Raw genomic sequence first — 22,189 nt, forward strand, 5'->3', positions numbered from 1 at the left:
AGCCCTGTGTCTGGGCACAGCCACGTGCACTTAGATGCACAGAGCTGCTGCACAGATGCACTCCCTGGTGCTGTGATCCCCAGGCCCCACTTCAAGACCCCCATATCCTGGCCTTCACATGAATTTTACAGCGTATACAGATAGAAAGCAGAGATCCAAAAGCCACAATGTTTGCATGACAGACACAGCTGACAACTCTAGAAATAACGTTTGTCAGTCTATCTCTGCTGCAATGTGTTTTGCTTCAAGAGAGTTGCTCAGTGATACAGAGAGCTTTCTAAAGCTTTCTAAAGTTAAACGTCAGTTGCGACTTTCCACTGGGAGTCACTAAGATACCTCCTATGGCTCCTTTACAGTGCAGCTAGAACGGCCAAGCGGCCTTGGATGAAGGATCCTGTGCTAGCAGCTCCTCTACCTTAGCCTGGAGTCCTGTGAGTTTGGCCTCTAACTCCCAACTCCAGTGCCTGCCTTTGATAAAGATAATTTCTTCAATTCTCTGAGAAAGCAAAGTTACATCAGTCATGAGGTGCAGAGGGAAAGTAGGAAATGTAGGAAAACAAGACTGCAACCTTTAATAAACAACAGCTACAACACAAGCAGGCTGAAGAAACAGCAGCACAATATTCATGATAAAACAATTCTCAATTGTTAAGTTAGTATCATGATGGCTGTGTTCAGCACTAGCACACTCCACAAATACATTCCTTATATTTCATTCCACAGTCATATTTTGGAGCCTTTTAACTGATTCTATGATCTGACAAATGAATATAATTGTTTGTTTTTCCTATTCATTCTGCATTTGCTCTGCTAAACCTCCCCATCCTCCTGTATCTATTATTGGCAAAAAGAATGTAAATGGTGACACTCAGATCACAAACACAAGCTAGTATAAGCAATCATTATCAGTTTAATAATAAATACGGGAATTTTTGAACTTCGTTGTTATTGGAAAAAATAATTAAAATGTGATACCAGCAACCCCAAAAGATTTTTTTAGAAGGACACACACCATCTATTATTGTTACAACATGTTCTTGTCATTCGTAAGCTGCTATCATGACTTCTCTGAGGCTTTACTCATGATATTTTTAATATCTAATGCTGACAGTACTGTCAGCCTAAAACTGCCTCTTTGTGCTGATATCTTAAGGAATGAAATAGTCAGGTATACTTTATGTGATTCCCAATTTTCTTAAGCCAATTCATATTCAATACACATCTCATAATATCAGCAAGCATTTCCATATTTTTCCAATGAATATGCCAAACAGCCATTTGCCCTCTCTTTCGAAAAGCAAATGACAGAATAATCCTGTATTTTATTTAAAGTGTAAAATCTAATGATATGACCTTGCATTTGCATTTTCAAGGTTTTACCTCAGGCGTATGCTTTGCTATCTCTCTAATTAAAGTTGCACCATTTTTCTTGACATATTCATCTGAGTCCTTCAGGCATGTGAGCACAACTGGGAAAATTTCTGCTTCAACCACCAACTCTGCAAGATCCACTGAATGCTTTGCTATTTGGCTTAGCGCTGACAGCACCTGACGCTAGTAAATAAAAATTGTTATAAAATCAATAGTATACAAACAGCCTGCAACACACACTCCTCCTGCACACAAAAATCTATTGCATCAAGGAAAACAAAGCAAGATAGGGAAAACAATTACAGCTATTTTACAATTCACTGAATCAATTCATGCACGAATATAATGGCAGAGAACATTTGCTGGTTCCTGAATAAAAGTTTCTTCTTTGTTTCATGTCATTCAAACTGCTATGCAATAAAAAAGAAAAAATATACACCATTTAAAACTATAATTTAAAAATCAGTGACATCTACAGAAAGTATTTTTATTTGTATAAGTTTGGTCTGTCAGACCTCAAATAATTTTTATCTATGTTTGAAGTACTGTTTTTAATGTTGTTTCTGTTAGAGTAAAACAGGAAAAATATATTAAGGAAATCTTTTTTCAGTTAAACTTGTGATGAAGTCTTCAACAAGAGCTATTCACATTGGATAGCACATTCTAAAATACAATAATGCATTCAATATTAACCGTTTTATGGTATAATCTTAAGCATGCAAAACCTTTTCTGTAACTGAACTGTGCATTAAAAGTATCTGTCAGACAATGTTAAACTAAAAGGACAGGGTGTCATACATCAGATTGCATTCTTCATATGATGATACATAATTTCCCCTCCCCCCAAAAAAATACCATTCACTTTAAAGATTTGTTTAGCTGATCCTCACTGAGCAGCAGTTTTTTTATCCAGTAGCTAGATCAGTGAACACGTTCAGAACTCCGTCACTATGTAGTTACATTTTAACACCCAAAACGACAGCTTTCTAAATAAATATGCACATCAGTGTCATTGATTCAATATCAAGTAATGACTGGTGAAATGGAGATTAAAAAAATAATTTTTAAATGTACCTTCAGTTTAGCATCAGGGTTCAGGATCATCTGAGCTAAGTGAGCGATAGCTCCTGCATCCACTACTGTCTGTGCTAACTCTGGAGAATGCTTTGAAATATCACTGAGAGTTGAAGCAGCAATCCTTTTCAAAGCAATTTCTGGCTCCTGGATACAGAGCACTAAAAGAGGAACAGCTCCTGCATCCACCACAGCTTGTGACAGTTCTGTAGGTCCAAGGAAAGTAATTAAGTGAGTATGGGTGACTGACCCTTGTGCAAGCCATTTTTCACCCTGACAGATACAGCAAAGGAAAAAGGGGAGGGTGTAGCTCACTGTCTCGACATCTGCATTTCAAATCAGCCCTCCTGGTTTCATAAACCATGTGGACCAATCCAAAACTGAAAAGAATGCAGGTCAATAGATGGACCCCCATTTACATGCACACATTTGAGGTAGATTAGGCTGAAATGGTTTGTTATTCTGTTTTCTTTTTCTTTTTTTTTCCTTTTTTTTTTTTTTAAAGTAAGCAGATGTCAGCTGTTTAAACCCTGGCTATTCTACACTGATCAATAGGAAAGCATTTTATGCATGGCTAACAACAACACAGAAAGCCAAAGTACCAAAATTTTACCAACCACCTAATTAGGGAGCATTTTACCCTCTTTAAATGATAAGCAGATACTAGCATAGATCAAATGCCAAAACCAGAAATACAAAAAACATACACAGAAGATTTATCTTACATAAAAGACCGGAAAAACTGAACTCACCTATCAAAATTAGGCTTTGCTACCATACACAGGAAAATACAGAATTTATACTTCAATGACATGAAAATTTTATCACACACAATTAGATAAATTAGAAATATCATCAGTGGGATATTGTGTGTCTGAGATTAGTACAATATCCTTAACTAACTGCACCTTAAATAAAAAGACAAAAAAAAAAAGCTGAGCATATGATTAGCTGACATGAGCAAAAATTACACTATTAGAAATTCATTAGCTCTGTCCATATATGCAGCATTAATCACAGTCCTAAAATAAGAATTATTGGATACCACAAGCAAAATTTATAGTATAACAAAGCTGTGCTGTTTTAAAATAGTGTTGGAAAAGTAGTAAAAATCATGGGGAATTCAATAATCTATTAGGTCTTAGTTGAGTTTTGCTACACCTTATTATGCATATCCATTATTATCTTTAACATTTATCTTGACTTACAGTACCATGGCAACATATAGCTGTCGTATTTCAAGACTCTAACTTAGCTTTTGATTTATAGGCCATCCATAAAGAGATTTTCATACTAAGAAAAATATAGCATACTTCATTAAATATACATAGACTAATACAGTTTTTCATGAAATCTGTAAGTCACGTTATCATTAGGTTGTTAGCATCCAAATAATTTTTCTGACCAGATTTGTTTTCAATTAGTGAATTATAGTCACACACTCCAATACATGTGATCATTCAAATATTTACACTGTATGCTATTTTACATGATATAGAATTTTAAGCAAAGGATAAAAATATTACTTCAAAAATTATATGTAATGCAGTGATTTTTAAATAAACTAATACAAAAATTAACCATTCAAATGACTATTTGGCTGAAAGTGTGCAGTGTGTACCCTGCAAATAGACATCACACAATTTGAACAAAATCTTGCCAAATGGTCAATCTGCAATTTTACAGAACTGAAATGAAATGTACCTGAAGTACATATAAAAACAAACCAGAAAACAAGCTAAACAATGTAAGTGGTATAAAAAAGCTTCTCACTAAAAATAAATAAATAAATTCTTCAAATTCTTCCTTCTTTGATTTCTTCTGGACACTGACCAAGAGAAATACATCATGAACTACCGACCAAAGGTCTTGATTAATCTGACCATGCCTCAGTTACTGACCCAATGTCTCAGAAGCAACTTCAGAGCAACCATCTCATTTGTCTACACTCTGCTGAGAAGATACTAATATCATGAAAATAATGCCAAGAGGTACAGGATAGTACTAGAAGAAGGTGTTTCTTTGATGCCTTATGAGCTGAAATTATGAAGTTCAAGTAGGGAGGAAAAGAGCAATACTTTAAGGTCAAAGCAATGCCCAGGCATGTAAAAGTAGAAATAAAAGTTCTTTTAAAAGAGCAAACTAAATCTGATTCAATTTAGATCAGCTCTTGCTGTTAGAAGCCTGATATCATTTAAATACTGATGGTTACTGTTGGTCATGGTTAATTAAACGGTTGTTCTTCCACTGGTGTTTATAAGGTTCATGGCTAATAACTTACCACATGTAGGGCTGTACCATGTGTCAGAAGACAGTCAAGTAGTAAACAGACTGTCAGAAATCCAGGAAAGCCGAGGCAAGGACAAAAGAAATTATGCATCCTCCCATCACTTCTCCCCCACAGTCTCTGCCCAAAACTACGATTCTAAGTAGTAATGATTGTATAATAATTGCAATTATTTCTCTCGAAACAAATCTTAATTAACCTTCCCACTTGGTAGAACAACTTTAATTCAGACTATGTATCTGTTATTATTTACAAAATTTTGCTATCTAATTACAGAACACAGAGAGATGTGAAAAGAAAAGAATGCTGAGAAAGAGTTAAAGGAGAAATACAGACACTTTTAAAAACAAGTATTCAGCCAAAGAAATTAAATGAGATGGAACAGAATCACCAAAAATACAAAAAGACTTTTCTTAACAATGTTCCAGGACACCATTACCAGATTACAGACAAGACCGAGAGTTGATAAGAAGGGAAAAGACATCAGAAAAAAAAAAAAAAAAAAGAAAAAAAGAAAGACTTATGAACATCATCTGAACCCACAGAAAGTGGACTCAAACCCAGAGCTTGAAACTGCAGTTTAGAGCATGGACCAAAAGACCCATCTAACTACATGGTGATAAAGTTGGACATCTCCCTACATGAGGGAAAGTAGGAACTGTGATTTCACATACACTCAGAGACAAGAGAATTTGGTCTGAAAACCCACCATAGATAAGCTGCTTCTGTCCAGAACTATGAGGAGAATTTTAGCAGAGGAAGATACGGCAGACAGGAAGACAGGCTGACATGGAGGTTATAAGAAAGACTTATACAGAAAGACATTGGAATTTAAGAAGTCACCATTTCACCTAAAAGTGGTACTAGGGTTGTACTGATTTGTCTTAATACAAAAGTGGTCAGCAGGGACTAAGAAATTAATTCAACGTAAGTTGAGGCCTAGTCACGAGCTTATGCGATCAGGAAGAGCTGAAAGTGAATAAAGAGGAGTCAATAAGCTCCTGACTACATACCCTCTGAAATCAATGGAAAGTCTTACAGGATTGATCTGGGGAAAAAAAAAAAAATCCATACTCACATTAACAAGCTAGCAATAATAGTATGGATTAAAAAAAGATGAGGCAGAGAAATGAATATGAGGAAGTGAATATGCAAGGTAGTCCCCAGGGCAGGCAAACCAGCCAGGTGCAAATGCCATATCCACATAGTGGAAGACAGCAGCAAAACCTTCTTTGCTTGGAAACAAAGGCATGTTTCAATGTAGAGCAGTGTTCTCAAACAGACCGTGTTGTGGTGGCACGTGTAGCCACGGGAAATAATGGGTTTTGACTAAAACAACCACTAATACTGCATTTTTCCGAAGATCATGTGATTGTGTGATGGCCACACAGGAAGAGTAAGTCCACAAGCAGCCAAAAGGCTGCACTTCAGGGTCACTGATTTATGCAGACCATTACAACCACAGCAGTGACGATTCCACTGAGAATGGCGGGAAAAATTCAAATCAGATGGATGGTGGTCACAAACTACAGGGCAAACCTAGATCCTGGAATAAAACAAAATTACTACCAAAGGCACATCACTGAAGATGCGAGCAACTTAGTAGCTGACCCTGCTTTAGGCAGCAAGCTTGACTAGAGCCTTCCCAAAGGTCCCTTCCAAGCGAACTACCCTGCAATCCTGTGGGCACCACAGCACTTCAAAAAATGCATTTAACTCCTCTCTCAGCAATATGCTTGAGCATAAATAGCGTTGTTTGGTTTTGTTTTCCTATCAGTTTACCAAATGCTGCAGCAGGTAAGAGAACATTAATAAATCATGTGTCTTACACTTTTATGTCGGCAAAGCAAATAGAAAGTTAAGTGATACGCATTTCTCTCAAACAGAAGAATCTTGCATTTTCAATCTAACTGCATATGGTATAAGTAAAAATTTACAACATGCTTTTCATGGACTTGATAGTATTTTGATGGTATTTGAAACACTTCTCTTCTTTCCAAACACAAGTATACAGTAGAAATACCAACTGGCAAGATTAGAGCACAGCAAAAATAGAGCACACTGATCCCTATACCTTGGAGTAAAATCAGCATCGGAAATTCAGCTCAAGGGGATCTTCAAGAAAAAGCAGAACTGCAAGAGCCATTGCTAAGTTTTGGAAACTGATCCAGCAGGATTTCTAGTGTCTTGGAATCTCATGAGATATCTGTCTTGACCTAAAATCTAACACGCCTTCTGGAGACATCTGTTTACAGAAGAACTGTATTTTAAGTGATAGATAGTGATAGATAGTAAGATAGAAAGGAACTTGCCAACCAGGAAGAAAATCACCATAGAAGAAAAGAGTACTGATTTCTCAAAATCTTTTCACGGGAACATACACTGCAGTTCCTAGAGAGCAGCTTTACCAGGTCATGGACTAGAATTTCTGATAAAAAACTGAGAATCCCTCCCACAGCAGAGCAGTTATCACCTAATGCTGGGAGCATTTGCTTGCACTCAGGGAGACAGAGGTTCACATCCTGCCTAAGACAGGTCAGGACTTTAATCCATCTCCCACATCCCAGACATATGCCCTAATCATGGAACTATTCTTTCTGAGGGGCAAATAAGCCTCCCTCCTCCACGGTCTTTTCAGGAGGTTAAACAAAAAAAAAAAAAAAAATGTCTTGTCTTAATGTTATCCCCACGGGAATAGAAACGATTTATGAAACTGAAATACTACTTGTGGGTGGGGAAAACCATTTATCAGTCTGCTCTATTTTTAGAGTTTAAGCCGTAATATGTGTCCACAGTTAATGACAGAAAATCATAACTGCCAAACTTTATCAACATAAGCGTGTGAGTCTAATCCAGAGTTTCTTAACAGTAAACAGCAGATGTTGGTAAGACCAGGTCCATCTATCGTTGTATCCCATCTCCAACAATATTCCTTTGCAAAGGAATGCTTGTAGCAATATAAGAGCCATACCATGCACAGAATGATCTTAGAATCATAGAATCATTTAAGGTTGAAAAAGACTTCTAAGATCATCTAGTTCAACCTTTCACCTAACACTGACAAGTCAATAACTCCTCTACTTTCAGTAATCATTATTTTACAGACTTCTTGCAATTTTGTTATAGAAGAAGGTAAATCCCCCAGTTGGCTGCAGAGAATTTTTATTTTTTTTTAACTGATTATATCAAACAATCTGTCCTTGTCCTTATGCTTGAGGTTGGTAGCACTTGCAATTTCAACCTAATTTCTGAAAATGCTGTTCTTAATCCTGGCATAAATTGACATGGGACATACATTAATTCATTGTCAGTGAATAAATAATTCATAACTATGGAATAAAAAAATGTATAAGAAGTTTGTTCTATTCAATGCCTCTACACCATCTCCATCTTTGCAGACAATGCCATCACAGAGTGAACAGGATCACCCTGAAGATCAGCCAGCATTCATGCAATGAACAGCACAAAGGGCAATTGAGGTGAGTCAATATTGATTTACTGACATAACAAAACTACAGAAATGTTTACGTTAAGAGTAACACATACACACACTCCGACTACATACATTTATACAAAGGAACACTTCCAAATGACACTTAAGAAGATATGTTTCAGATGAAAGCAACACTTATTTTCAGGGATTCAGGCCCAATAACCAAAAGATAAAAGCTCCTTAGCACACAGAGGTGCACCAAGAATGAATTTGTTCCCTGATAAAAAGCAGCCCATTTGCGAGATGCTGATAACTTTGTAGTCTGTCCCAGAAAGTTAACCATCTCTCTAAATGGGAAGAGGAAATCTCCCATACCTTCTGCAGTCCAGCACTCCACACTGATTAAAAAAGAAAAAAATTAAAAAAGAAAGAAATAAAAGAATAACTTCCAAATTCAGTGTACGTACCTTTTAGAACCAAAACAACACATAAGTTAATGTTGTGATCCTACAATTATTTTAACTTTAAGCAATATGAACACAAGCCATTTCTTCCATCCTTTCCATGCAGCAGTTTCTTCTCTCAGTTCTTTGATTCATAGTTCAAAACTTTTACTTGAACTATATAAATAGCTGGTAAAAGAATTATTGACCACGTGGATCTGCTTTTAAATAGGAACATGACACTGCCAGTGAGTTATATAACTGCTTGCAAGACAGCAGTGAACTGCTCAATATCAGATTCCTAGGATCTATTCCTGACTCTCAAAGAAGAGTGTGGTCTACTGGCTAAGGATAATATATATAGTCACTGCAATGAATTTAGCACATTTATCCTGCAGGCAGTGCTGTCCGATGAATGAAACTTGGTTCTGCCTAGGCTTCTCCCTTCTATTATGTATATAAAATAAGAATTAATGGTGAGCAAAATAATCTTTGTTCCATAGTAACAGTTATATAATATGTATAAGTTTTGAAATTTCTTCACAAAGGAGAATAAAGCAGAACGCTACTTTCTGGTCACAAATCCAATCCATCTCTTCTTAGATCACCTCTCACATACTGGGGCATTGTGGATGTCAGATATGCCAGCTTCCCACATAAGGTAGCATTGACAGATTTTTAACGTTAGCGCAGGTCTTTATTCCAAATTTAAAATTTTATAACAGTAAAGAAGAAGCATCTTGTTCTAATTTATGAACATCACAATAATACAATTTATTACAACTCTCACATGAGATGAAAGATAACACACGTGTAACCTGTTACCTGAATTGTGTCGGGCAATATACCCGAGTGCCCAAGCTGCAGCTTCTTTGACTCCAGGGTCAAAATCTTCCAGGCAAATTGCAAGTGTTTCCAGTGCTCCACACTGAACTACTGCCTGAGCTAGCTGTGGAGAATGTTTACCAACTGCTCTTAGCACAAATGCAGCTGCTTTCTTGTAAAAACGCTATACAAATAAGAAAAAAAAAAAAAGAAATGCTTTTAATAAAATTAAGTAGTTTATAGCATAACAGAGCACCTATGTGCATAAATTAGACTTTTTTAATTGCAGCAGTATCTCACACAGATCCAAATCAGGACCACCAGACATCATACAAACAATGAACATACAGTCCTTCTTTGAGTCAGCTTATGATCTAAAATTTGCAGTAAGTGTATAAACAAACAGAAAAAATGAGAGGGCTAAGAGGATATGGAGAAAAGATAATAGCCTAGATAAGTCTGTTTATTTAAGTGAGTAGTGAGTGATAAGACCTGCAAAAACAATAGCTCTTAACATATTTAGCCAGCTTATATAGGTTATGTAGGGCAAGCTTCTAAAATAATTCTACCCATCTGCAACATTCACAAGGCTTCACAATTCGTGATGTATATTGTACCCTCATAACATCGCTATGAAAAAAGATTGTTTACATTCACAAATGGGAAACAGACACAGAGAATAAGATCCAGCAAAAAGGTTTAGGACCCAAATCCCTAAATACTGCCTCAATCCATAGCTAAGATCCCAAAAAGTCAGCCTAGCAGACACCTAGCCCTGGATGACTCAGTTTTGACCAGCAAGCTGCAGTTCTACCACACGTGTCCAGAACTGACTCACTTTCAACAGGACTAAGCAGCTTGGTGACTCTGTAACGAATTCACGCAAAATCCAAGCAATTGTCTCAGTCCTTCTACCCATCTGCCTCAGTGCTGGAGCAGGTACTTGTTTTGAGCATCTTTATAATGTATGATGCTGCACACATCATGGGGTTCCATGTAAACTGCATATTCCCCCAGAAGTCATATTTCACAGTCTCCTTCCACAGTTTCATAGCTATCATCGGGATGTGGAAGTTGAAAGTTACATTTCTTCCCCTCCTTTCAGTTTCAAAATTCAGAGCCCAGTTAAATCACTCCTGCCAGAAACAACTGACTACTGAGGATAAGGAAAAGGCTGAGGTTCTTAATGCCTTCTTTACATCTGTCTTTACTAGTCAGACCACTTATCCTCGGGGTACTCATCCTCCCGACCTGGAAGTCTGGGATGGGGAGCAGAAGAAACCCCCCACAGTTCAGGCGGAGACCTGCTGCTCCACCTGGACTGTCACAAGTCCATGGAGCAAGATGGGATCCACCCAAGAGTGCTGAGGGAGTTGGCTGATGTGATTGCTGGGCCACTTTCCCTCATCTATTAGCTGTCATGGTCATCCGGAGAGATCCCTGATGACTGGAGACTTGCTAACGTGCCACCCATCTATAAGAAGCATCGTAAGGAGGACCCGGGGAGCTACAGGCCTGTCAGCCTGACCTCAGTGCCAGGAAAGGTGATGGAACAGCTCATCTTGAGTGCAATCACGCAATGTATACAGGACCACCAGGGGATCAGGCCCAGTCAGCGTGGATTCATGAAAGGCAAGTCCTGCCTGACCAACCTCAACTGCTTCTATGACTGGGTGACCCGCCTGGTGGATGAGGGGAAGCCTGTTGACGTAGTCTACCTAGACTTCAGCAAGGCTTTTGACATGGTCTCCCACAGTATTCCCCTGGACAAGCTGGCAGCCCATGGCTTGGACAGGTACACGCTTTGCTGTGTTAAAAACTGGCTGGATGGTTGGGCCCAGAGAGTGGTGGTGAACGGAGTGAGATCCAGCTGGTGACCGGTCACCAGTAGCGCTCCCCAGGGGTCGGTGTTGGGGCCCATCCTCTTTAGTATCTTTGTTGCTGACTTGGATGAGGGAATTGAGTATACCCTCGGTAAGTTTGCAGGTGACACCAAGTCGGGGGGAAGTGTCGATCTGCCGGAGGGTAGGAAGGCCCTGCAGAGGGACCTGGACAGGATGGGTCAATGGGCAGAGGCCAGTGGGATGAGGTTCAGCATGGCTAAGTGCTGGGTCCTGCACTTTGGCCACAACAACCCCATGCAGTGCTACAGGCTTGGGGCAGAGTGGCTGGAAAGCTGTGCAGAGGAAAAGGATCCAGGGGCACTGGTCAATGCTTGCCTGAACATGAGCCAGCAGTGTGCCCAGGTGGCCAAGGCGGCCAGCAGCATCCTGGCCTATATCAGGAATAGTATAGCCAGCAGGACCAGGGAGGTAATTGCTCCCCTGTACGCTGCTCTGCTGAGGCCACACCTCGAGTGCTGTGTTCAGCTTTGGGCCCCTCAGTATAAGAAGGACATCAAGGCCCTGGAGCGTGTCCAGAGAAGGGCTACGAAGCTGGTGAAGGGACTGGAGCACAAGTCCTGTGAGGAGCGGCTGAGGGAGCTGGGGTTGTTTAGTCTGGAGAGAGGAGGCTCAGGGGAGACCTCATTGCTCTCTACAACTGCCTGAAAGGAAGGTGTGGGGAGCTGGGGGTCGGCCTCTTCTCACCGATAACTAGTGATAGGACTAGAGGGAACAGCCTTAAGCTGTGCCAGAAGAGGTTCAGGTTGGAAATGAGGAGACATTTCTTCTCAGAAAGAGCAGTCAAGCATTGGAACGGGTTGCCCAGGGAAGTAGTGGCATCACTGTCCCTGGGGGTGTTTAAGGAAAGGTTGGACATGGTGCTTAGGGAAACAGTTTAGTGGGTGACATTGGTGGTAGGGGGATGGCTGGACCAGATGATGTTGGTGGTCTTTTCCAGCCTTAATGATTCTATGAACTGCACCAGGAGAAAGTTCATCTCCCTCTTGAAGTCACCATGCAGCAATGAGCACAAGATTCACTGGGACACAAATAACCTACTGCCACATCCACATGCCGAGAGTGTGCTCTGTGGCCTGACAGTTGGTATATCAACACTATGACTAGCTCTAGAGGGCTCCTTCTCCATCCATCAGCTTGGTTTTAATCTCCTTCCAAGCTGCTTTTCTCCCTCCTGCTCTGTACAAGGAGCCTGGGCAGCTAACTGCTGGATTCCTACTGTCAAAGTACCCAGAACTTAAAACAGTGCAAACCCCACATCCCTTTTGAATGAAGTTCATAGAAACAAAGAGCCAGGTGAGTGGCTTTTTTGCATCTTGCAAGGTGTCCAAGCACCTTTGAAAAATCTCACCCTGAAGCACTAAGGTATGGCAGTAGAGGACTACCTGCAACAGGTATCTGAGTATACGGAAAATGGACCCATGCCCATTCCTTGGCCCTGAAGGAAAGCAACATCGCATAACAAGTACACACACCTAAATTTCTCTTCCCCCAAAGCACAATGGCCCCATCCATACAACTGAGAACTGTCTCTGTCCTGCGCTACCCCCTAAACCATATCCAGGCACTGCCGAGCAGTTTGATGGTTAGCATTGGCCAAAACCCCATCATGTTAGCATTTAGGGAGCACCGTCATCTTCCAGTGTTCAAGTGCATGCCCTGGTCCTGCTCAGTTTACCAGTACCAACACAATCCTTTAATGCCAAAAATCCAGACTTCTAAGGCCTACAAGCAGATACCAATGAACATAATTTAGGAGCAAGACATTAAACATCACTTAGGGGAACAGAGGTTAAGGGAAACTGTACAGACAAGTGGACAATTCCCTAGCTGGTTTGTTACCATAAGTTCTGCTGAACTCAACGGAACTATAATAATTTACGCCAGTCTATGTCTGTGCAAATATGGGTATGTTACTTCTGTTAAGTAATTACACTTCTGGCAAAGGAAAACACTTATTTGTTTCCATTGTTATTCAAAACACATTTATTTACAAACAAACCGTACTCACAAGCCCAGTTAGAACATACTGTAAAACCATTTTGCTCAGTTTAATTGACAAAACATCGAGCTGGGATGTAATCCTGTAACTGTTCTCCATAAATCAGTAGAATTAGTATTTATTGTGTGCTCAGAGAATCTGCTCCTTAAATATAGATGTTGATACACAAAGAGTGAGTGGAATGGAAATGTATCTTTTTTTTTTTTTTTTTTTTGCCTATGGGAAGTACAAACTGCATGCATTGCTAAACTCTGCATGAACTGGATAATGAGTTTCCTTCACTTGCCCTCAGTCACCAAGGCATAGTAGGCTTTCCATGACCTCACACTAATCTTGTTGCTGCCCCAAGTGATTCTGAATTACAGCCATCTCACAGATGTAGGGACAGCACTGGCAGTAACATGGAAGAGATAAATCAGGGTACTCAAGCTAATTTAGTGAGTGCTTTGAATTGTAACAGGGGGGTGGTTTCCAAATTAAAAAAAAAAGAGGATAAAGAGTTCTGTTCCCCTCCTTCCCTTAAAAAAATAAAAATAAATTAACCAAAGTGGTTATAAATTTGTCTACTTAAGACCTTAATTTTCTTTCCATACTATACCAGTATCTTGACATCAAGGTTTCTCTTTTTAATTTTTTTTTTGATTAATTGTATAGGCAGTGACCAGATATGCAAAAAAAAAAAATGCAATGAGTATTTACATTTACATTTTCCTCAAAAGACTGAAAAAAAGAAATATATATATATAGTTTTCCCAACTATATTTCCATTGAAATCCTAATTCTCCTAAATCTAACAAAACAATATTGCAACTTAAGTGTGGCTGTGGTATCAATGCACTTCACTCTCAGCTGTCTCTTCCTTTTTCCAGTCATTAGAAACTGTATACAAAACTATATTTTTATTACTATTATTGATTTAGGTTAGGAATAAAAAATGGAATATATGCAAGAACTGAAGAAAAATGGCAAGAACAGAGGAAGAGAGACCGTGAGATCTGTAATTGTTGCTACACTTTTTTTTTGTTTTTAATAACGATAAAGACCAAAACCTTTAGTGTGTTCTCCTGTATCAGTGGTTTGATATTTCTCACGCTACAGATTTCCAAATGGCTGTGTTTGGAGATACAAACTGAACTTCTATAATGAAACATTTAGTATGTATTTCACAAGTGTTTAGTATTATTGACAAATCCTAGTCAATTATCACTACAGCTTTCAAATTGTCTCCTTTTTGAAGGGGGACCTTTAATGAAATATCACTCAACATTTAAAAACCATACCAATGCCGTGAGTGTATATCTCGTAAAGCACTAGGAGGTAAGATGATATTTTAAAGTCAAACTTATTTAAAGTCAAATTTATGTATACAATACACATGGATCTCTCAGGAGTTCAAACATGCATGCTGTCTCCGACTTCCATTCATTTATTGCTATATTAGGAATAACAGCAGATAGCTGATACAGAAAGATTTCTCTTTCCCTGTGCAACAGTTAAAAAAAATGATTACTTAAGAAAACAATGATGCCTTACATTCTGCTCAGACAATGAACACACGAGCTGTGGAAGAATGTCTCCCTTCACGACTGCCTCTGCCAGGTCATCGTTATAATTGGCAAGTCTCCCGAGAGCCAAAGCAGCCGTCTGTTGAATAGTTGGGACCACATCCAGCAAAAGAGGTCTCAGCAAAGACATTACACCTGAGTTACAACAGGAAGAAAAAAGCCCATTCGGTAAGCAGATTGTCTTCTAAACATTTATTCTAAGCTTTAACTAAACTTTATTCATAAAAAAACTATTAAATTACTCTTCCAGGTAAAAAGAACTTGTAGGAAATTCAGGTGTTCCACTGAAATGAAGTTGGCACTTGGATAGCACTGCTGATGCATAGCAATGTTTCTGCCCGTTTTTCATAGGTACAAAACTCCTCTGAAATATAAAAAGATTTACACGTAGAAATAAGGTATATTCAAACATAAATAAAATACATGTTAAAATATGCACAGGAAAATAAGGTACATTCAAATATATATAAAATACAAGTATTAATGAAGTCTGCATAGGAAAATCCACCTGGAGGTGAGCTACCACTGGTATGTCACTCGTTCAGCCTGCCAGCAGAACCCCCACGTCGACTTACACCAAATTACATTCCATCTACACAAGCTATGACTGAGCTGGGGACCAATTGCCATAATATAGTAGACTCCAGATAGAAGAGTTAAGAGGTTGTTGGTTTGGTGTTTGTTTTTGTTTTTTAAATCACGTTACTATTTATGATGTGTTTTTACTGCAGTCCGCAGTGTATCAGCGAAATATGAAGGAATCTGGAAGTCCATTCTCTAAGGGCATATTCCAGTATCTACACATGCTGTTGAAATTATAGGTGAGGTAAGCAGCAATGTGTTAGCAGTCATAGCCCAAGAAAGTGCTTACATGAATAAACATTTGACTAAAAATAGGAAATGGCAGCAGTAAACTTTCCATTCCTGCAATAGGAGGGAGGAGGTCACAGTGCAGGTCCTGCAGGAGTCAGTGCGGGGACGTGTGCCTTTCAGTGCTCCTCTGTGATCTGGGAGAGGGCATGAACAGGGAGGTGAGAATGTATGCTGGTAAACCAAAGTTATTCAAGGTAGTATCAATGAGGAAAACTATGATACTAGGGACCGGATGACTGGACAATAAAACGCCAAGTTAAATCAAACTCATATGGGAAAGCCAACCCCAATGTCCCATACATACAAACAGATCGCTACCGCTCAGGAGAAAGATGTCACTGCTAGAACAGACAGATCCATGGAGATATTGGCTCACTGCTCGGTAGCAAGAAAAAAAAAAAAGGTATATATATACATACAGAAGTACATAGGGTATTCAGTATTATATAGAAATGAAGAGATACCAAAACAGAGCCCATCACTATGCTACTGCATAAATCCATTCTGCATTTAATTCCCTTCCCTAGAGGAGAACTGGAAAAGGTTGAACAGAAAGCAACAAGGATGACCAAAGATGAGCACTTCGTACATGAAGTTATTCCTACAGTTAAACCAAGATTCTTAGTAGGGATATAAGCAAGATACATGTGGTTACATAAAGATTATCATTTGTAAGGTGACAAATGATAAAGGGAACATTGCTTGTATTGCAGTTCTGTAAAAGCAGGGTCCCTCTAACAGCCAGCTGCATGAATTCATACTTCTGAGCTTCACAGTTAACCAGAAAGCAATGTTCTCTGGGGCTGTGAAAGTGCTACACCAGGACACCAACACCAGAGCCACAATTAAAAATCTCCATATCAGCTGCCTCCGTTCTTTGCTCTTTCCACTACATTTGTTTCCGTCAGATAAAGATGTAGCTGGCTGAGCATGGAAGAAAGCAAGACTTCCCTTCTCGAGGGCCAAACAAAGATCTTTTGGTGCAACAATCCCACAACAGTAGGATCACTGCCTAATGGCAGATGACTCTAAGATGTTGAACTGACACACCAAGACGGGGAAAAACCGAGGGGTGTAGAGCAAGGAATAGTCTAAAGGATGGAAGTTATTAAATAAAGTATACCCAGAGCAAACTTCTGTACAGAAGAGCACCCTAAAAAAAGACCCAAAAAAGTAATTGAGCAGCAGGGCAATTCTCACAGGGAACATTCATGTTAAGTTATAACCAAATTACTCCCAGCACGAAGAAAACCTAAGAATCCACTGCTGGCTCTAAAAAAGAGGTAGGGAGGACAGGAGAGACAAGTAACCATGGAGGCCACGCTGACCCTTGATGAGTTTGTTCTGGGAAGATCAGCACCACAACCAGAAGCTGCCCAGCCATGGTGGGTGCAGCCTCCCAGGATGTTCACAAGACAAAACACCACAGGTCTTATGGGGACACACAAGAAAAGGGAAATGAAATTGTGATGTCTTAATAATACTACAAGAACACCAAAAATAGTCCTGCTGTGATTAATTGAACATGTACACATAGAGACTACGGAAATAGGTCTGTGGTATCACTGGTGCCTGCTCACATTCCTGTCAAAGCCAGGGGAGCTGAAAGAGGCCTCCTGGGCAGCAGTAGACGAAGGTAGCTCCTCCAGTGTGATTTCATTCAGCACTTGGCAGGAAGCACTATTTAAGGACGTGGTCGTTGTGCTGGTATCTTCTCACAAACTCTTCCAAATGGCAGGTAAGGTCTCAATAGAAAGCTATACTTCATATTAAAATGGACTAAGAACCTCGTAGGACAAATTAAAAATGAAAAAAAAAAACAGAAAGGCGTGCAAATTAGCACCAACACCATATATCATCTACAGTGAGTTAATCTTCTAAAAGTCACCTGTGTCCTGTACAGGAAAGCATTTTCTTGTCCTTCCCTCTAACATGAGCTGCATGGTCAAACACCTGCTGAAATTCCTGCGGGACCTCATGCTGTTCCAGCTCTTTGCGCTGTTCCTGCTTTACTGGAATGCCCCCAGTTCGGACACTTGTACTGACATTTGCATTTATATTACATTTGAACCCTTAAGGTGAGATGATACAAAAACAAGATTTACTTTTTGATATCAATAAAGCTTGATTTAAAAAAAAAAAAAAAAAAGAGACTGTTAAAAGTGGTTGGGAAAGAAGGGACACCTCAGCATGTAGTGAGTGTTCTGCCCCTAAAAAAGCCAAGGTGGCACACCAAGGCAGTCTCAAAAGTCAGTGAAATTTAAACAGACCGGAATGAATGTACAGCAGGGGAACCCATGAGCTAGCTCCGGATGACATGACGTGTTTCTAGCCTGCATGGCATACCTAGGCACTGCAAAATGCAAAACCACACGCAGGAAAGTACATGTACATGAGCTTTGAGTTGTCCCAAATAGGAGATTTCTTCGATTTGTATTTTCAAGAGGAGCTGATTCAGACTTTGCTTTTAGAACATGCTAAAAAGCCTTGAGCCTGAAAACGCTTCCAAGCAGCGTCGCCTCACCATGACCAGCACTGATCGTTTCATTGTGGTACAAAGCACGTAAAGCTTGATGATGACATTTAAGACGACAAACTATTTTAGCTGATGCAACTGAAGGTGAGGGAAGAGATGAAAAGTGAAACGGGAGTTACTGCTGGAAGAAAAGACATAAAATGCTAAAGCAAGGCTGATAGAACAGTGAACGGATGAAAAAGATTTAGAAAGAAATAGAAACTGTACTGATTCTCAAGGAGAACATATTTTCCCAAAGTGATGTCTGAATGAAAGAAAAGACAGTGAACAAATAATCGTCATGACAGGAGCTTTGGTGGAACCAGACAAAGAAAAATCAATTCTTGTTGCTGTACAAGCCATATGTTGACATCAAACTGACTGAGAATTTAGAGAATCATATAGACCTAGATTATGCCTGTGCATTGAACATAATTAAAAGCTTCTACCTCCACTTCTCACATTCTCTGCAACCAATTCCTTTCTCTGCATCATGATGATATCCATCATCTCAATCTGACTCCGCAGCAAGACAGACTGCTTGAGAAGTTTTCATTTTATTCATGATTTCCATTTATTTCATTTTCATATTTACATCCTCAGTAAAGAGTATTTCTCCCAACAGCACTTCGAAGAAGTGCTAATTCCAAGAGATGTGGTCTCCATTTAAACACCTACAGGAAAGCAAAGACGACCTTTCCTTCTACAACTTTTGAAGACAGCGCTGGAAAGAACCAACGTGCCCGACAGAAGGAAGCCTTCCTGCCCCGGGCCCAACCAGCTGCTCTCACCTGAGACAGCCGCTGCATTTGGTGAGCTCCTCTAGTCAACCTCTTCCTTTCTTTTGACTGCCTGGTCTAGAGCAAAGTCTAACTTTCTTCTCCAAAGAAGTCCAAGCCATCATTCCTGTCAGCATTTTCAGGTAACGTAGGTAAGAAACATCCAACAGCTTCCTCTGATGTAGGGCCATACAGAGCAGGGATAGCAGCATATTGCTGCCCAAAATTTTAGGAGAACTCTTTGGCCATCTTCTAAACGAGCCTCTTGTGACAGAGGTAGAAAATTCATTAAGTCTAATTCAAAGGCAGCAACACAAAGTAAACTACAAAATAAGGCATTTAGACCATTAGACTAGATCTGTTTTGGAAGGGTTCCCACAAGCAACTCAGAAACAGGGTAACAAAGAATTACTGCCAAATATTCTCTCTTGCATCACACAACCTTGACTGACCTCAGGCAAGGACCGATTCCCCTTTCTATCCTCAGTTTCCCACTCAGAATTGTTTCAAAGAATGACACACTTAGCAGCTGAATCACCCTTAGCACACTTCTCAAGTGGAGCTGTTGTGCCCAGGCCTGATGCACTTTCTTTTAGCAAGCAAGCACTGCTGCCGCCTCTCTGGAGGAGACACAAAAAAAAAAAAAAAAAAAAAAAGGCATGCTCGAGGCAGCGGCAGATCCCAAGTTTTTTCATTCCAAGTTTCTGTAGCCAAACAAACAGTCATCGCTCTGGAAATAGCAGACTTCATTTGGTTATTTTGGCTTTTTTGTGGGGGGGAAAAACCACCTGAAAGTCAGGCAGAAAAGTCAGGCAGAATCCACCTACTCTCTTTCCCTACCTCCTGCAAAGCCCGCATGAAACTTGAAGTTAGGGACTTCAGAAACATGGAACAAGTCAGAGTAACATCACTCTGGGTTTCAAATTCTCTCAATTTTTGCACCTGAAGATGGCCGCCTCCACCCCATTCTCCTTCCTCAAAACAGTATTTCCATTTTTAAATGCAAGCATGAAAAAACATAATTCTACACTACTATTGTCTCCTGACATACTCTTATCTTTGGATCAAATATAATGTTGTCCTCTTACTTCTGTACGCCAGCTGTTATACCGCGAACAGCCTCTGATCTAACACTAATGCTCCAACACTCGTTGTATCACCTTGATTTTTCATGACTCCTGATGCCCATCCAATTCAGATGATTCGACAAGGAAATGAAATGCAAGCTTATTTCTGTCTCACCCCGGCACCCTACCTTCAACAGTCCCTTCCTAGAAATAGTGAGGTTTAAGTCGGGGACTTGAAACAAAGCTTCCCAGAACAGTGAGAAAGAGCTTTCATACTCACTCATCTTGGCACAGTCCCTTCCATGGCCCATGCACGACACACATCTCAAGTACCAACTCCTCCAGCATGACTCGCCCTGAGAAAGGACCCGTCTTTGCACAACACAACCGCAGTCCTTCAGATATCAAAGGGAACACAAATACAGTTCGGTAACAGAGACTCCGGGTAACCAAGTAATTCGTCAAGCAGTTGCCAGATGGTGTGGAACGTGACGCAGGCTGGGTGCAGCAGCAGGGCTGCAGAACTCTGAAGAAACAAGCAGCAGTAAGTCTCCCCTCCTTAAAAGCCAATTTGGCTGTTCCGGCATTGATGGACCAGAACTAATCCTGTTTCAAGAGGGCTGAGTTGCTGAAAATACTGCTCAAAGAGCTAGTAAGTGGTCACCACACAGCTCTTCACAGCCACACCAAAACCAAGGCGGTCGCAAGGAGCTGCTGCTTCTTAATTGCCATCCGTGCAGAAGCTGCCGACAAATTCTACCTCTGAATTTCCTACCTGCAAGTCTCCTCTGAACAGGCCAGGAGGCAGAGGTGGGGGGGGAATCCCGCAGCAGTTGAGCTTTTAGTTGACTGACTTACAGCAAAAGGCAGTCCTCCAGCCTCGGATACGTTTACTTTCTCCTCTTTTGTCATCTCTCTGGTACTTTCCCTCACCAGGCACAACCGCACCGCCAGGCTTTGGGGAACGCCACTCTCCTCACTTGGCCCGTTACAACTCCAAAGCTAGCCGCCTGCCTTCCTCCCCACGCTGCATGCTTCTATTTCCCCATCCGCTTCTCCTCTCGCTAAAGCTCAAGAAGCTTTTACCCAAAAATTACAACAAGGAGGATAAGTCCATCCTTCGCAGCAGAGGGTGCTTAAGCCCAAACGTTGGAGCTGGCTGCGTGGGGGCACTGGAGCCTACCCGTGCACGTCCACTTGTGAGATCCAGGCAGGGCAGGAACACAGCTGCTGTAAGGGAGCGGCCCTTCTGCGCACAGCTAACTTGGCAGCCAACCTCCTGTACATGCCATCCTCCCAGCAGGCTTTTTACAAGGCACTGTGCTCTCAGGGCAGATACCTTCATATTCTTGAAAAACCCACTGTTCAAATATATACACTAGAAGTTGAAAGAAGTACAGGCAAAAAGACTCCATGTAATTGGATGAGGGAAATATATCTGAACAGCATTTTTGTAAAAATAAAGACTCCTAAAACAACTCCGAGGCTTGGGGAACACAGCACTTAAAACCTGGGACCAGTGGAGGAGCTCTGGGGCTGGGCAAGAACTAACCTGCACGGCATTGCCCTTCAGCTGCAAAGGGACAAGACCATGAAGAAGGAAGCCTGCCGTGCCACAAGGGTTTGAGACGGTGTCCTCCCTCACACTGACATTCTGGAACTTGGCTCGCTGAGCTCTGAAGACTGGCCAGCAAGTAGGTAAGGCCAAGGAACAGAAAACTGGAAGAAATCTGCTCAAGGCATTAAAACAAAACCCTGGCAGAAACGAGAAGCACTCACAGGTGTGCAGGATGCCAGCACACACAGTCCCGGGACAACAACACCCAGGCTGCTAGACCACACGGCTTCTAGTTTCTTTGTCCATATCCCAAACCTGCTTCTCTCTATTCCTTCCACAGCTGTTATGCTGAGGAGTGTGATCAGACCCACGAAAGGCTGACTTCGAACTACCTTTAGAGTCAAACTCAAAGTGGCTGAACTAAAACTGTTTCTTAATCCCAATCGCATCCTTAAACATAAACATTAAAAGCAATGACCCCGTCACCACCGGCTGT

At 40.6% G+C, this 22,189-nt stretch overlaps 1 protein-coding gene across 3 annotated transcripts in view; it reads right to left on the bottom strand.

Moving 5' to 3' along the window:
* Positions 1 to 22,189, bottom strand: part of SPAG6 (sperm associated antigen 6) — a 39,364-nt gene that overhangs the window by 13,365 nt on the left and 3,810 nt on the right. Inside the window, exons 2-6 of one of the 3 annotated variants that reach the window (XM_048061780.2) lie at positions 15,144 to 15,265; positions 14,870 to 15,036; positions 9,434 to 9,617; positions 2,446 to 2,651; positions 1,381 to 1,554 (exon numbers count right to left, since the gene is read on the bottom strand). In XM_048061780.2, coding sequence (XP_047917737.2) covers positions 1,381 to 1,554; positions 2,446 to 2,651; positions 9,434 to 9,617; positions 14,870 to 15,036; positions 15,144 to 15,225 — 813 coding nt within the window. In that variant the 5' untranslated portion in view covers positions 15,226 to 15,265. Of the gene's footprint in view, positions 1 to 1,380; positions 1,555 to 2,445; positions 2,652 to 9,433; positions 9,618 to 14,869; positions 15,037 to 15,143; positions 15,266 to 20,415; positions 21,505 to 22,189 lie in introns of those variants that run through there. The other 2 variants (XM_066991616.1, XM_048061779.2) reach the window with 2 other exon arrangements.

This window comes from Anser cygnoides, chromosome 2 (genome assembly GCF_040182565.1).
Source record: "Anser cygnoides isolate HZ-2024a breed goose chromosome 2, Taihu_goose_T2T_genome, whole genome shotgun sequence".
NCBI lineage: Eukaryota > Metazoa > Chordata > Aves > Anseriformes > Anatidae > Anser > Anser cygnoides.